This window comes from Merops nubicus, unplaced genomic scaffold, assembly GCF_000691845.1.
Source record: "Merops nubicus isolate BGI_N331 unplaced genomic scaffold, ASM69184v1 scaffold387, whole genome shotgun sequence".
Lineage (NCBI taxonomy): Eukaryota > Metazoa > Chordata > Aves > Coraciiformes > Meropidae > Merops > Merops nubicus.
Genome location: NW_008618697.1, coordinates 89,543 through 105,692, shown reverse-complemented (window position 1 = coordinate 105,692; position 16,150 = coordinate 89,543). Strand labels below are relative to the sequence as shown.

Sequence of the window (16,150 nt, the reverse complement as noted above, 5' to 3'; positions counted from 1 at the left end):
TCCTGCAGCTCTCTGCATCCAAGCCACATGTACAGCATGGACAGCTTCCAGCTGGGGATCCAGCAGAGCTGCCTCCCTCCCTTCCAAAGCTTCGGAAGGCTGCACTTTCCTGGTGGGGCTTGCATGGGTGCAGGACAGATGTTTGCTGGTCAACGATTGGCCTTGCTAGCTTTGGACATAATTCTGGGCCTCTTTTTTTTTTTTTTTTCCCCCCCTTTTTTTTCTCCAGAGACTAGGAAATGGATGAGCTTCATTCCGACAAGGATGTGAAGAGCTGCTGTTCAGCACAAAAGAAGTAGATATTTGCATTTTTGTGAAGGTAACTAGATTTTTGGCTAACCTATATTTCGACGCAATTGATCATCCATGAGTCTACAATTTGTGGTTTTGTGCCAAATAACCAGACATCTGTCAACTGAAATAAAACTGAGTGTGCTTGACTTAGTAAGTACCAGGCTGTTGTTGCTAGGACCTGCCACCTAGAGGTGCCATGGCAAATGCTATGGATTTGGCTAAGGAGAACTGTTGATCTATGTGCCAATAGCAATAATAGGGCCGACCAAACTGACTCGTGGAAAGATGATAAGCCCTCCAGGCTTCCATCCCAGGTTTGGAAACAGGCGGTATCTACCATTCTCACATTAGCCAACACACAGAGGGATGTGGAATGAGAGTATATAGGGCCAGAAGTGATGAAAAACATACTTCACATTGCAATTCTGTGAAAAATCACCTGTGGGAGTGTGGTGGTGGGAGAAATGGGCCCACTGACCTAACCAGTAAAGACTCACGTGAGTAGCAGCCAGGGGCTTGACTGGGGCAGGGATATAAACCTGCTCATCTGGGCTTGAACAGATCAATGCTGGTGAATTCCATTCACAAGAAAAAATGAATACCTAATATTTTAATTCAATGGATAGCTTGATGCAGGAGTCTTTCCATTTTATTATATCCTTGAACTATCCAATTTTCGTAGGCTTTTAACCATCTGCTAGTCATTAATATCCCTTTGGAAAGCCAGGAATTTCTTTTCCCCCCAAAGACACATCAGTTTCCATGCTTCCTTGACACTTCACAGAGCCTCCAAGAAAATCTTTCCCAGCTACTTACTAAAACCTATTTTTAGGGAGTAGATTTGCTGCTGAAGAATAATTTCAGCTTTTCTTTCCATGCAGACATTTTCTGTGAGGCCACAGAAACAATCTGTTCACTCAGGTGGCATAAGTGCACATGGTCAACGTTCATCTCCAGGAGCTGTCGGTGAGGGTGAGACTTATGGCAGCCAGTGGCAACTACCATCTGAGCTCGGTTGCATCTCCCATTATAGCCAATGAAGACAAATAGTCACTTACAGAGTTTGAGGCATCTGCCTAGATCATAGAATCATAGAATTGTTTTTGTTGGAAGAGATCTTTAAGATGATCAAGTCTACTGTTAACACAAACTGCCAGGTCACCACTAACCCATGTCCATCAGCACCACATCTACAGATGTTTTAAACCCCTCCAGGGATGGGGACTCCACCACTGCCCTGGGCAGCCTGTTCCAGGGCTTGACAGCCCTTTCAGGGAAGAAAATTTTCCTCATGTTCAATCCAAACCTTTCCTGGTGCAACTTGAGGCTGTGTGAGAAGCGGGTGCTTCTTCTCCACTTTTTTTTCCTTTTTTTTTTTCTTTTTTTCTTCTTATCACTTGTTACTTGGGAGAACAGACTGATCCCCAGCTCACTACAACCTCCTTTTTGATAGCTGCAGAGGGTGATGAGGTCTCCCCTTAGCCTCAGCCTATTTCCCTTCCTCCTGGAGAAACCCTGACACCATAGTGCTAATGTAGCCATCTGTCTTAGGATGGGATGGATCACGGCCTGACTGCTCTTGACTGATTGTAATGGGAGCCTAGTGCAACTAGCCGGATGAGTGGTGATACTTCCTGAGCCTAATGGTGGACAGGATGGACATTTTTTCTGACCACTTCTGCTGGAGAAGGAGCTATGTCTGTTCTGTGTGACAGGTCTAAAAAGGATCAGTGGGTTCAAGCGTGCATGAAACTTTAGCTGTGCTCCTGGACGGCTGATGGCACAGTGACCTCAAGGCTGGAACAAAACCCCAGCACAAAATAAAAAACTGAAAATGGACAGAGAGGTACTTATGGGGCTGAAGGTGGATTCATGCAGCCCCTTTCAAATAGACTGAAAATAAGCACAAATACTAATGGCCTCTTCAATGGTTGGAGAGATATTATTGTTAATGGACTTCCGTCCTCACTGTCCACTCTGTGCCTACAACCTGTTTGGTGTCATTGGCAAAAGTGAGAGAATATTGCCTAAACTCACCTTGTCTGAGTGCGGTAATGGGCAACATGGGCACTCCTCTAGGCACTTCAGGTGGCAAAGCAGTAAAATATTTAGGGGGTTAATGGCCAATAGTGTTTCAAAATAGTCCAGAGCAAAACATCAAAACCAATTTTCGAAATGCCAGAACAATGTCCTGTGTGTGTTGTGTGTTTTCTGCTCCCTGCCCCCTCTTTTTTTTTTTTTTTTTTTTTTTTTTTTTTTTCAGAAATAGGGGGAATAAAAAAGGAAAAAAAAAAAACCAGTAAAGACAAAAGTGGGAGGATTTAATGGATCCATACAAACCCTGCACTTGTTCTACTTCAGCTCCTTTTTTATTATGAAGGTGGAAAATTTTGTTCTTGCAGTTTATAGTCTTGTGATATTACCTTTGTACAAAAGTGGGGAAGGTGGAGGGAAGGTGGGGAAGGCATTTCTGGTAAAACCTATCAGCTTTTATTCATCATAGGCTAATTCCCAATCTTTGTATTACGGGGCCTTATTTACATTACATTATCATTTCATTTATGGGCCCCTCGTGCTCTCAATCACTTTGGGGAGCTCTCTAAATTTGCCTTTCATTACGTATTAATGAAGTGTTAATAGCTCACCCAAGCCATTTTTGAGCAAACAGCACGTGATGTGTTTGTTTTGTGCAAACAGCCCGTGTGCTTTGCTAATATATGACCAGTGGGGACAAGGCATATGCCACCTTACTGCTAATTTCTTCTTCCATTGTTTGCTTTGCTTGCACACAACGTTCCAGCCCTTTGGAGGCCAGTGTGGACCTCTTTGCAGCAAAATTAAGCTCTGTACACCACATCTGGTGGCAGAGGGCAGGAGAATGGGGCAAGGTCATTGAAAATTGGGCAGTTTCTCAAGACTGATCCAAGGCAGGTGATCTTCTAGATTTGCAGATGTCTGGCAGCTGGTTTGCTGGATGTCCAGAAATCAGGTAGAGCATTGCTTGAAGGAGCAAGAGTGGTGGATTGCTTCTTGCTGCCCAGATTGGTAGGGCTGGAGGTCTGAGTCTGGGCCATGCTCTTCAGCGTGCTAAGGGATTTGGGGATTTTGACTTGCCTTTTACTGCCTGTCCTCTAACATTTAATTCTGTCAGCATGTTTACTGCTGGTTATTGATTTCTGGTCTATAAATTAATTAATTAATTAATTAATTTTAAAATTACCCTGATGAATGAATTGAGCTGGGTGAAAAAGGAAGATTTGCATCCACGAGCAACTTTATTCTTCTTTGCTATTTATTTATTTATTTTTCCAAATGCAGAATTTCCAAATCCAAGGGGAAGAAAGCAACTCCCTTTTTTTTTTTTTTTTTTTTTTTTTCCCCAGTTCCCACTCTACGGGAGGATTTCATCACCTTTTTCTCTCCAGTAGTCAGGAAACACACATTTTCCATATTCCCTTCTGTGTTGCCTCTTATGTGATCCTGAGTTCCGGTGGGTTTGCCAAAAAAGAGCGAGAGGATGAGGAAGGAATAAGAACCTATGTAAAATGTGCTACACTTTTTTACCCTCCCTTTCTTTTTGTCTTCACCTGTTGCCTGACACCCTCTGCCCTGAGCTGGCAACACTTTTGATCAGGGCTCCTGCCATACAGAGAAGAATAGAATCTGAAATTCCAGGAGATGTGCTCCTGGGCATTATGCTAACCAAGTGAGCTGTTGCAGAGTCAGACTGTTGCACTCATGCAAATGATGGGAAAAGGGACAGTGATGTATGTTAAAAACATTTTCAGGAAGATCTTATTGAGAGGTCCTTAATACATAAATCTTAATTTCAGATGCCTGCGCTGTGAGAGGAGGAGATAAGGCTTCTGCAGAAGGCTTTATTGTCCTTAAACCAACCATCCCTGAGCAATCTCCAGGGCAACAGGACAGGGCAGAAGGGAGCTGTGGAGGGGAAGATGGAAACTCTTGTTCTGCATAATGGACCCCGGTCATCTGGAAGGACGTGGAGAACCCATGCCTTCCTGATGAGCAGACCTTGTTACAGATGCAGCATTCTCATTAGCAAGGAATGACATCTACAGACCCCTCCAAAGGACAGGGGGGTGATTCTTGCAGCCTTTGTAGCCCCTCCTGGGCCATGCTGTGTTGAAAGAGCCACCCTAGAGTTGAGTCGAAGTGATGTTGTAGCACTCAAACATATTCAAGAAGCACGGTGCCTCCTTTCGTAAATGCACCTCCCATGAGTTCTTAGGGATATGTGACAGGATGCAACCCTCTTACAGCTGACCTTTTAATAACAATAAAATCACTCAGTGCTTTATTTTGATTTATCAGTGCACAATATAAAGGGATTATATATCAAAGGAGGCACTAAAATGATAAGCCTAATAAGAAGAGACCAATGGAAGATGGGGAATAACTGGAAGAACTTTAGTTGGTATTTTCAGTGAAAAGAGATAGGAAACCATGGTTTATCTTGAGTGGCCCTGGGAATGATTTTTTTTCTCCTTCCTGACAGCTGAAAATGCAGAGATCATGTCAAAATAAACTCATTTTCAAAAAAATATACAGACTATGTGGAATCTATCTCCAATAATTGGGGTACTGGAAATTTTCTGAAGATTTCAGCTATGTTATTTTTTTGCATTTAAATTATTTTGAAAGAGGAGATTTATCCAGAGCCTTCATATATTTTGATTTTATTTCTTTTTTACTATCAGTGTGCTTTGATCCATTAGCATAGCAAATATTCAAAAGTTAGAATGACAAACACTTAAATATTTTCTTTTAAGAGAAGAAGGTACGAAACGTGCAATCATTGCTCAAAAGCTGCTATTTTATGCCCTTTCCAAATGTTGATTATAGATGCTAGGGGGGACTGTTTTCATGCCCCACCAGTGACTTGTGTAGAGTCTGCTGCTTGGGAGAGATAACCAGCCAAGGTGGAGCAACTCCTATTGTCTTCAGTTGTGCAGTGGGTCCTGAGGACCCTGGTCATGGTTGGTTGCTGCACAGTGGTACATGGTCTCTCCAGTGGATCTTGCCTTGGAGCACCAGCCATCTGGGTGATTGTCCCTCTCTTAGCACCTCTGTTTAGTCTTTGGGCATGGTAGGGAGCAGCCACAGAGGGCCAAGGGAGTGATATTAGAAGAAGACATCAAGGTAAACCCTTAGGTTTGGTCTGAAGTGAAGCTTGCTGGTGTTCCATATTTGTTCTGCGCTCTCAACACATAGGTCATTGCCTACAGAGAGCGCAGATGTTGAGCCAGGCTTGGCAATCAGATACCCCAGCAAGTCCCCCAGCTTCAGTGTCAGTGGTGGTGAACCAAGGCCAGGAACAGAGATGGTCCCAACGATGGACCCACAAGAGCCAGTGCAGTCTGTCAGCCTCCTTTTGCAGGTAAGAGGCTGAAGCAGGCAGATAGCAACCATGGTGTTTGGACTATGCTTATCAAAGTGGCCTGTGTGGCAACCAAAATGATTTGTAGGTTTGAGTTAGGTTTGAACAGATTCAGTAAAAGATGCTGAGAAAACTTTGGAAATGTCAAAACGTGAACTTTTTTTCCCCCTCCTTTATAGATTGCTGAAAGTGAGTGTTTTGCATTTTTAAGTGATATTTAAAGAAATCCTCATTTCAAAACAGCCTTTGGGTTACAAAGATTGACTTATGGTAAAAGAAAAAAAAGCCGTAAAACATGCCCAACCATTTTGTACAAAACTAAAGGCTTGGAGTGATTTTTTTTTTTGGTCACTGTTTAGCCAGAAAGCAGTCCAAATTCTCCCTGGAAGATCACAGACACTGGAAGATCACAGGCACTGGGGTGGGGGGAATGAGGTAGACAGAGAGAAATGTCTCTGGAGAAATGACCCAGGTAAGAGCACGTGAGATGAAAGTGTCTGAGCAGGTATTGACAGGACTCCTGACACTTGTAACCCCAGCTGAAATGAATACTTCACCATACTCCTCAATGAGGACCTTCCTGAAAGATGCTTTTGGCTTTGCAATTTCATCCTGTTGGCTAGGTTAGGAGCTGAGGTCCTCACTGAGTGCTTCTTAGTGAGATGCTGGGGAACATTTAATTTCTTATTCCAAGAGAGGAAAATAAAAATCAAAGAGGGAAAAGCTGAGTTCAAAAGTTTGTTTTGTGTTTTCTCCCTCAAGTTCAGCTGACTTCCTTTTACTGTAGAGTCAGTTCATCCACTTACCTGCCTGCCTGAGGAGGACGGTCCCATGGACAGAGATGGCCAGAAGGTACAATCATCTGATAGCCCACCTGAAACCTCTGTCACTTCTTTGTTGGTTGTAGAGGATTATGAAGCAGTGGGCTCTTCCTCTATGTTTTCAGCTAGAAATCTAAATTTAGGAGGATGAATTTGGCCATCTTTAAGTAGTATTATGTTGCAAAATGCAAAACCAGGAGTGCTTTTTATACCTCCCCGAGGGTTTTCATACCGGTGGCTGCTTTCCTCTACTTGATTACAGAAAATATTAAAAATATCCTTGGACCTGGATCACTCTCTTGCACAGGTTCATGGCCAGCACCAGAGCTTGTGCCAGCACAGATGGTGTTGTTAGACGTGAGAAGAATATAAAGAAAAAAAAAAGACAAGAGAAAAGTGCATTTCAAGAGTCGTCAGCCCTCCGACTTTGAAGTGTCAGGGCATGTTTGCTGCAGTCGTGTCTCCAGGTCCCCACAGAATTGTTGAGAGGAAGAAAGCCATGTTCAGAAAAGCTGCCAGATGACAAGACCTGGGGATGTATGGCACTGAGCTATCACACGGTGCTTTGCTTGCTCAAAGTGAACCTGCAGGCAGGAGAACAGGGATGGGGGGCTGTGTCTTTGTGAGGGCTGGGGGAGAGCAGGAAAGGGTGGAAGATTCTTCTAAATGCTTTTAAATACCTGGAAAATCTATCTTGTGCTGCTCCCTTCAAACATACCCATGTTTTTATGTCTATACACATATTTCTATGTGAATAGAAACCTCCTTTGCAGTACTGGTCTATGAGCAGCCCACCAAACTCATGCAGCTTGGTGGGCCTGTGGGCCATACAGATGTGAAGCCCTGAGTTTTCCAAAGCTGTGCACAGAGGATCATAGAACGGTTTGAGTTGGAAAGGACCATAAAGATCATTTAGTCCAACCCCCTGCCATGGGCAGGGACACCTCTCACTAGACCAGGTTGCTCAAAGCCCCATCCAACCTGGCCTTGAACACTTCCAGGTAGGATGGCATGCAGGTGATCTTCCTTGGTGCTGTGGTGGCTTTTCTGGTGTGACTTACAGTGGTGTATGAGCTCTGGAGGGCTGCCAGTGTGCAGTTTCCTCTTGCCCCAGCTAGTTGCCCTGAAGCAGAGCTGGCACAAGCAAAAGCATACTTTACAAACAGAGGAGGATCCTGGTGCAGAACACGTCCAGATGACAGAAAAGAAACTCTCAACCTCTAACTAGTAGTGGCTAACCTCTTACAGTTGCAGGTTTAGGCTCCTGGACCAAAACTCAGACATTACTGAGATCCATCAGCTAATATCAAAACGTAGGGGCTGTATTTACAGGTGAAAAAAACCTCCTGTAACTTGGTGCCACCCAGCTGCTGGGGCATGAAGGATTCAGCAGCAAGTCAGCGAGATCCTCAATGTAGTTGTACCCTTGGGACACTCTTGGGACCTGCTCCTCAAGTCTTGTCAAGGTTTGGTATACTTTCTTCCAGCCTCAAGAAAGCTTATTCTGGGCAATATAAATACAGAAGCTATTTAGGTGTAGAAATAGGTAACTCTAGACTAACCCTGACTGATCTCTTTGCTCCAGTGTCTTCTGCCATGAGTTTGCCTATGGCTGATTCATGGCCACATGCTGGTGTGGACAGTCATGTGCTGGATTTGGACATCTAATAATGTGCTAAAGAAGCATTTTCTGAAGTTGTCTGAAAATCAGAAACCTGTAGATTATTGCTGCTGATGACCTTTTTGCTCCTGTTTATGAACAAACTCCATCCTACAGTGATGATTACACACAGGAAACCAGAAAGAGCCAGCTCTTACCCCAAAACCAGAGGCAACTCTGAAATGCAGCAAACCCTGGGTTTCAGTCCCATCCTGGTGTGAAGAAGAGCCTGCTCACCTCCAGTGATGAATGACCTGACCAGTCCAACGGTGGGTGGCAATGCCATTCCCAAATGCCCTTTGATTCTTGCAGTCTGAAGTCAGCTACGGGGGTGTCTGAAATTCATTACAGGGATGTGGGAGCAGCTTTAATTAAAAATTCCATGACTCAGCAAAGTAACCAGGTAGAATAAGAGGCAGTCTCAGCCCAGAAGAAGTTGTGCCAGCAAGCGAATGGAACAGGACCTCGGAATTGTGTCTTTTCCAGTATTTATTCTCCAACCGTGTGATCTGAGCCCACACATTTAACCTCAGTGCCTTACTTGTCCCCCTTGTAAAATGGAGGTAATATTTTCTGTAGCTGGCAGGAGATTTCTGGTGGGAAACACCATGTAGGTGTGAAGTGCAGCTACTGCAAATGACTGCAACGTCCTTATTTCTGGATATGCTTCAGCTGCAAATCGGTTTAAGTACATTTTTTCATTAAAATCTGGGTCTGCAGACTACATGGAGGAAGATTTGTGGAAGCGATTTCATGAATGCCTTTCTGACTGCATTGTGGGGTGTATTTGCACAATCTTCTGCCAGCCTGTGACCTGCTGTGGCTTATTAACCCTCTGCCTTGATTATCTCTGTACAATTGATGAGCAGTTTTGCTTGTTAAGGATGCTTTTCTGCCAGGCTTGTCACACACCAGTTTCAAGTTTAGGTCTTGAAGGGTTTTGAAGCTCAGATTGATGGTAGATGATGAGGTCTGGTTATGTAAAACTCCTGGAGGACACGAGAGCCTCCTGGATGGAAAATAACAGCATAATGATGAGCTAACAGACCCTTCTCATCTGCTCTGGGAGGCAGAAATCAAAGCTGTATTGTGGTCCTGCTGGCTTGCAGCATCTCACTTGAGGGACTGGCTCTGCTGAAGAAGCTCACTCTAATGATCTGGTTGCTGACTTTCTCTGCCCAGGAAACCCTGGGGTAAGAAAACAGTTTCTGAACTTGAGGCTAAAAAACTCTGCTCTGTGACTGAAGAGGTGCACTCAGAGGCACTCGAGCAGCCTGAGCAACGTGGTGGGCCAAAGTCCAAGCCCAGAGCTGTATTTTGGCTGCAGTTCTGCTTTATTTAATTCCAGAGTATTGGAGATGAGCTGGTTTTAAGCCTGAGCATGCTGGGTCAGTAACCACAAGGACACAGGGCTTGCCCTGTTCCTGTTTTCCTCCCCACCCTTTGCTGAGTAAATCCTGACAAGGATGTGATAGCAGGGCTTTGGAAGGCTTGTGTGTTTACAAACAACATGCTGGAGGTTTGGAGGTGCTAGGATTTGCGGTTTATGTAGTAGGCTGGTGGTTGGAACCCCAGTTCCCTAACAGAACCCAAGAAATGCTCTTAAAACATACAAAATCAGAATAATTCATGTGATTTCCCTGCCTGGTCCACCACCATTGCAGTAGACTATATTCAAGGGAGCTTCTCTGGCCCTGCAAATTTCTCTACAAATGATCACCGGGTAAAAACAACGGGTGCAAACCAGAACTGTCATGTTTTGACCAAGACTGAGGTCCGTTGTTTCAAAGGGACACACTAATAACCAGATAAATTTTTAAGCAGGTCACTCTGCAGAAGAGTCTCTGTCTCTGCTCTCAGAAGCAACTAAACTTTTCTGTCTTGAGCCCTCATCTTTCTGGAGGAGAGCTGAAGGCATTGAGAGCATTAGATTGCAAACCTGGACTTTTTCCAGGCTGCAGGTGTGGTGTTGCCCCATCCATGCTATGCAGTGGAGGGATGGGAGGGTGCTGCACCTGGTATTTTCCTACCTGGACTGTTGTATCTCACCGCTGCATGGGTGCACACAACGTTTCAAGACACACATCAACCAAGCTAAAAAAACCCTGTAAGGACCACTGTTTCAGGTGGGCTGTGTGATGTGCTATGCCAGGCAGTGGCCCTGATTTTCTGAAGGGCCATCAGGCTGGAGAACTTGCACCTATGGGGAGAACCCATCTGAAGGCACATTACTTAAGTTCTCCACATGTCCCTTTCTCCTGTCCGAATATATTCACCATTCTTTGGTTTTAACACTTTCCAACTACATATAAGATGCTGTCCGTGGTTGTGGCTTTGGTTACTTTCTATGAGGAATGGAGAAGAGGGCAAATTTTTCTGTGCTTCCATCTTAGAAGCAGTCTTCTGAAAATAAGCCAGTGGCTTCTGGCTATGGCCCCTATTTAAAACATGATGTGATAAGTCTACTCTGGCCTATTGAACTGGCATGGCAGGACAGGTCTCCTGAAAGCACTTGATTTAATACCCATAATATTTTGATTAAAACATTGGTCTTATCTGGCACAACCACATGAGGCAGAGCCAAACCTGATTCACTGTCAACTTAAAATGTTGCTGTTTCCTTGGCTACCCTCAGGGACTAGTCCTTGGTCCAGTGCATTTCAATATATAGTTATCAATGATTTAAAGCTGGGTCTTCTCCACTGCAGGTGGCATGATGAGTGATGGACAGCAGGCACTGGTGAGGGCAGGTCACTGTCGCAGGGTGATCTCAATCCCCTGGCTAAGCACAGCCCATGAAAATGCACATGAAAAACAGCCCAATGCGAATTAATGCATCTGCCTCCAAGCAGAGGCTGCAAATCAGACCCACAGGCTCAGGGGAGGACATCGAGGTCATCAGGTAATTGTCTCAATAGCTACTTTCTATCACAAGAAAGAAGGGACCGACGCCTCACTTGGAGATAAAAATCTCCCACGAGTGCAGGAGCAAGACCCTGCCTTTCTGCACAAGGTGAGTGACCTGCTGAAGGAAGGGTGGCCAAACATGCCAGAGGGTGGAAAAATTCCAAATATCCAGCGGCTGAGAAGTGGACTTTGTGCTATGAGGCTGAAGGAGTTTACCCTGCTCGAGGTAGAAAAGGGACAGCAAAGAGAGGACCTGGTTGGTGTCAAGGGGACATTTGCTTTGCGGGATGGCTGGAGGAGCTACGCCAGGCCTGGAGGCTAGAAGATGAAGGCTGAGAAACCTCACCCTGGAATAAAACATGCATTGCTCATGGAGAGGACAACATCTCACCATGAATGGCCAAAAATGGGTAGAAACTTTAGGGAAAGCTCGTATGCACTAATATCCACCAGCAGTTGGACTCCTCCCACATAACTTGAGACACGAGCACAGAGGGGTCTGAACTGGTCCCTCTGGCTCTGTTTGGTGCCAAAGGAGAAAGAGAGATGCCATCTATTTGCCCTATCACAGGCACCTGCCTCCAAAGAAGGGGAATTGCACCCAGCAACGCTTGACTTTCTTTTTGTCCCAGAAGACCCAATTTCACCTGGTTTTTGGAGAACAGAGCTGTGCCCAGGCAACAAATCTGGATGGCTACAGAAGGACTCCTTGCTCCTCCTCCAGTAACTGCCACCCAGGCCTATGCTTCACCTTCCCATCAAGTTATTCCCCAAGAACCATGCAAGAATATTTTCCTCCAAACACATCTAGCCATGTTTTCTGAAGTTATTCTTGATCTTTTCCTGGAGCATCATAACAAGCCACCAGCAAGGCTGGACCAGGCAGTATCGAGGATTACACAAGGGCTTCCCTGGGTCACCGTGGTCAGTGCTGAAGTGGCTTTTGTTCTCCACCTAGATGAACATGGGTCAGGGGCGTGTCTCCACTGAACATATCACAAAACCTAATGATATGTTGATTTTTTACCTTTTATTTTTGGTGTGATAATTTTTCTTGTGTACAACGTAGTTTCCCTTGGTTAGTTAACTTTCTGCTGTGATGGGAGCTTCCTCAATGCCTTAGGGATGCTCCAAATCCCAGGCACTACCTCTGAGATCAGCCAAGACCTGGGGGTACCCACAATCCTACACCCTACAGTTAGGGCATGCTCCTGAAGAAGTAAAATCAAGGAGTAGAGAGACATTTTGTTCATCTTCTCCACCAGGTTAATCTCCCAGGTAAGGACCAAGCAGCTGAGGTGAAGAAATACAACATTTTAACAGAAAAAAAAAAAAATCACTATTTAAACACAAAATATTCTTTTATTTGTCACCGAAGGCTACACACAGTCACTTCTGTCTGTTTGCTTTCTTTTTTTTTCTAGAAGGTATCTACATCTGCACTTATTTACAGCCTGGTTGTATTTACACAGTCAAGAATACAATATTAGAAACACAAAGTGTTGAGAAAAAAAATTTCTCAAAAAATTAGTTCCAGACTTCAGGAAAATTATTACACAGGGTAATGACAAGAGTCTCCGGTGCTGGGCTTACAGATGCAGCTTTGACACCAAGTCCTCTTCTTGGCTGCAGCTGCATTAGAAGTCCTCACACAAAATAAACATATTTTGTTGTTTGTTGGTTTTTGTTTGTTTGAGTTTTTTTTTTTTTTTTTAATAGAAAAGTGTGATTCTTTGATTGGTTATTCCAACAACATCCACAAACTGTCCAAAAATTTTAATTTTCTTTTTGGAAAGTTCTACTGTTTACTTGAACAGTTTCCAGCTCTGAAGAAAAAAAGTTATATATGTATGTATATATATATATATTTAGTTACTTTTCACTTGTGGTTTTCTATGCTCCTCTGCCCGGAAAGCATTGACCTCTGGGATGGGAGTTAGCAATTGAGCCATGTAATACTTTGTCAGGAACACAAAATTTTACAGTAATGAAAGGAAAATAGGCAAGAGACACAAATGGTTTCCCTTGGGTGTGCAGGGTTGTTTTCAGTTTGGGTAGCAGAGAATGGAAAAGCACCATGGGAAATGGCCCCTGGGCCCTTCATCCAGGAGTGAGACTGGGGGTCCTCGTGGTGTCTTATTACTTTTTTAAAAATATATTTTAGAGGGTTTTAAACCCGCTGGTTTTGCCCGGGAAGAAAACACCCCCAGCAGGACCCCAGTAGTACCTCCAGGGTGGTCTTCAGCGAAGAGGAGGGCAGTGGCGAGTAAAGGAGGGATGGGCAACGATGGCTTTCTTCCAAAAGAAAAGGTTTTAATAACATGAAACTAACAAACAAAAAACACCTGAGGCAGGCACTGAAACAGCACCCACCCCAGGGGAGAAGCGAAAGAGCATGTGGCCTTGGGGCCAGGGGTTTTTAACAGGTAGGTAGGTGGGTTTACAAAGATATTGTCCTGTAAGGATACACGGATGGGTTACCTACAGGTCAGGGGTCCAATGGGTGTTAGGGGATTGGTCTTGTGGTGGCTAAGCCAACCACAACCTGGGAAAGGTGGAAAATTCTGGATGTGTGCCCATGTTTGGGGACACAGAGGCAACAGAAACCTCTGTCTCCAGGAGGCGCACTGCAACATCGTCTGTTTAAAGTTCCTCTACAGTCACACATCATTTTATTTAAATATACCCTAGAGATTAAAAAAAAAAAAACACACACACACAAAAAAGCTGTTTTTTTGGTTTTTTTTTTTTTACAGAACTCATGGAAATTCTTCAGCATCATGGTGGGGGATTCCAATATTTACGCAGTGATCATAACACAAAGACTGATTTTGATAAAAAAGATGCTGAAAAACTTGCTGTCCTGTGGAGGACTGTAACAATAGGAGCAAAACCACCCCAGGCCACATTCACCACTGGATGGAGGATGCTGCCGGCCCAATGGGAGCCAGATTTTATCCCACCAAACCCCAGTTGTGGCACAGAGGCATCCAGACTTCCAAGTTTTGGCAGTGCCACCAGAGCGAGGTGATAAAGTGAGTAAGATTTGATGAGCAAAGCTATCTTTTTAGCTCCATTATTAACGTGATAGATGCTTATTTTACCCCTCGTTTAAAAAGTGGCCGTAGGACTAATGGAGGTCCCTGCTCCTGGTTTCAATTATGTGGAGATGGAATCAAACCAGACTGCCATTCCATAAACGCGAGGGGGGCCCTCCCTGTAAATCACAAAATTGAATTCTAAAATTTCATGTTAAGAGCCTTGTCTCTGCATAATGGATTGCACTGCTATCTATCACGGTGACACTTGTAAGTCACAGCTGAAAAAGTACTTGATTCCATTTTATTTTTTTTTTTTTTTAAAAAAAAACAAGTTTGATTTATTCTGGTTACGCTGCCTCTGTAATAGACCGAACAGAATCTCCCACCGATCCCTTCGCTCAATAAAGCAACTGCAGATATATTACCGAAATCCCTCACTGTTTCTAAGTTACGGCCGAATGGTGTCTCAGGGACTGCTCCCAATCATCTGTGTCTTTTAAACCCAAATCAGGCATCGGGGCTCTTAACAACCTTCATCTCATCGGCTCTCGCCCTGTGCTGTTTAGAGTTGTTGGCCCATTTTCATCGTGGCTCTGATCAATAGCTGTGATGACAAAGATATGATGAGCTGCGTGATTCCCTCCGGTCACCGCTGCTTAATGATTTTTCCAAGCTCCAATCTTCAGTTGAAAGGGAAAAAATAAAACAAAGAGCTCAAAGGAAACAACCATTGCAGCATTTCTCGTGATGCCAAATCAGTTTCCTTCTTTGCCCCTGGGGCTAAGTGTGCCGGAGGTTTTCCAGCTGCAGAGCCCTCAAGGCACTGGCTCACGTCTGGATGCCACAGCAAGTTGGTCCCATCACTGTTGTGCCTTCAGATGGAGCATGCCAGCACCAGCTACTGAGGGCTTGACATGTTGGTCCTCACCCACTGCTTCCATCGGGACCTGCAGCGCCTGCTCCAGGCTGCTGGGCTTTCTCCTCCAAGCTGTGAGCCTTGGCCATGATCCTTCCCAACACCCTTCGGACTGCAAACAAGCCCACAAGTTCAAAGTAATTTAAGGGATACCTTTGCATCTTGAAGGGAAACCGTTTTTGGTGCAGGAGCAAATCCTCTTTTGGGGTGTCCCAAGACTTCTAAAAGTCAAGCTGTAAAAGCACACGAGGCAACTGTGACATTTTCTTTTGGTGACAATCTGGCACACAACTGGCCTTTGAAAGAACATCTATGGGATATCGAGGTTAGTGCCATGGGATTTGCACCCAGGACCTCCCAGTGTTAGAGACATGAGGATCTTCCCATGAGCGAAGAGAGAAGGGTTGGGTTGGGCAGCCACAGCCTGGCCCCATGGGGAGGCAAATGGGACAACACAAGGGCTGGGAAGGGGCTATGGGGCCATCAGTCACATGGAGCTGGTTGTGGGTAGTGGGGTGCAGTCCCTCAAGGAGGGCACAACTCTTTGCCTTCACAGCCCATTGCTGCAGCTTCCACGGGAATGCTCTTGGGGTCCTGTAGAAAAAGCATTTTTTCACAAACAAAAGGTGAAATCTAGGACTTGAGGATTGAAAATGTTTGTTTCTTGTTTTGCCAAGTGGAAAGCTTTCAGAGAGGCTGAGGATCCAGGAACGTAGTAGCTGTCTTTGGACAGGTTTGTCCCCAACACTAGAAAGCCATCCCTTTTAATTTTTTGGTTTGATAAAGGGAGGAGCAATACATACATATATATACTTTCACATACATTTTTTTTCCTCTTTTTTTCACATAATGTCCATAGTTTCCAGGAGAAGGAAGTCTTCCAGGAGAAGACCTCTACAGACCCAGCAAGCAGACAGGCACAGTTGCTTGAGGATGCTGAGAAATGCAACCTGAGGTGCCTTCAGTGTGGCGCAGAGAGGTCTAGGCTTGTCACACCTGTGTGGTGGGACCATAAAGACTCTTGAAAAGTAGGTGAACTCCTCAAAGACATTAGCTCATGTAATAACCTGAAGAGTCTGTGTAAGGCTGTAGAGGTGCCATCTCAGGCTG

At 44.6% G+C, this 16,150-nt stretch overlaps 1 protein-coding gene across 1 annotated transcript in view; it reads left to right on the top strand.

Annotated features, from left to right (window-relative positions):
* Positions 1-11,405, top strand: part of LOC103776059 (HLA class II histocompatibility antigen, DQ beta 1 chain-like) — a gene marked incomplete at its 5' end in the record, with an annotated part of 63,849 nt that extends 52,444 nt beyond the window's left edge. Inside the window, 4 exon segments of the mRNA XM_008943547.1 lie at positions 5,530-5,695; positions 5,875-5,884; positions 6,483-6,547; positions 11,112-11,405. Coding sequence (XP_008941795.1) covers positions 5,530-5,695; positions 5,875-5,884; positions 6,483-6,547; positions 11,112-11,405 — 535 coding nt within the window.
* Positions 11,406-16,150: the final 4,745 nt, after the last annotated feature.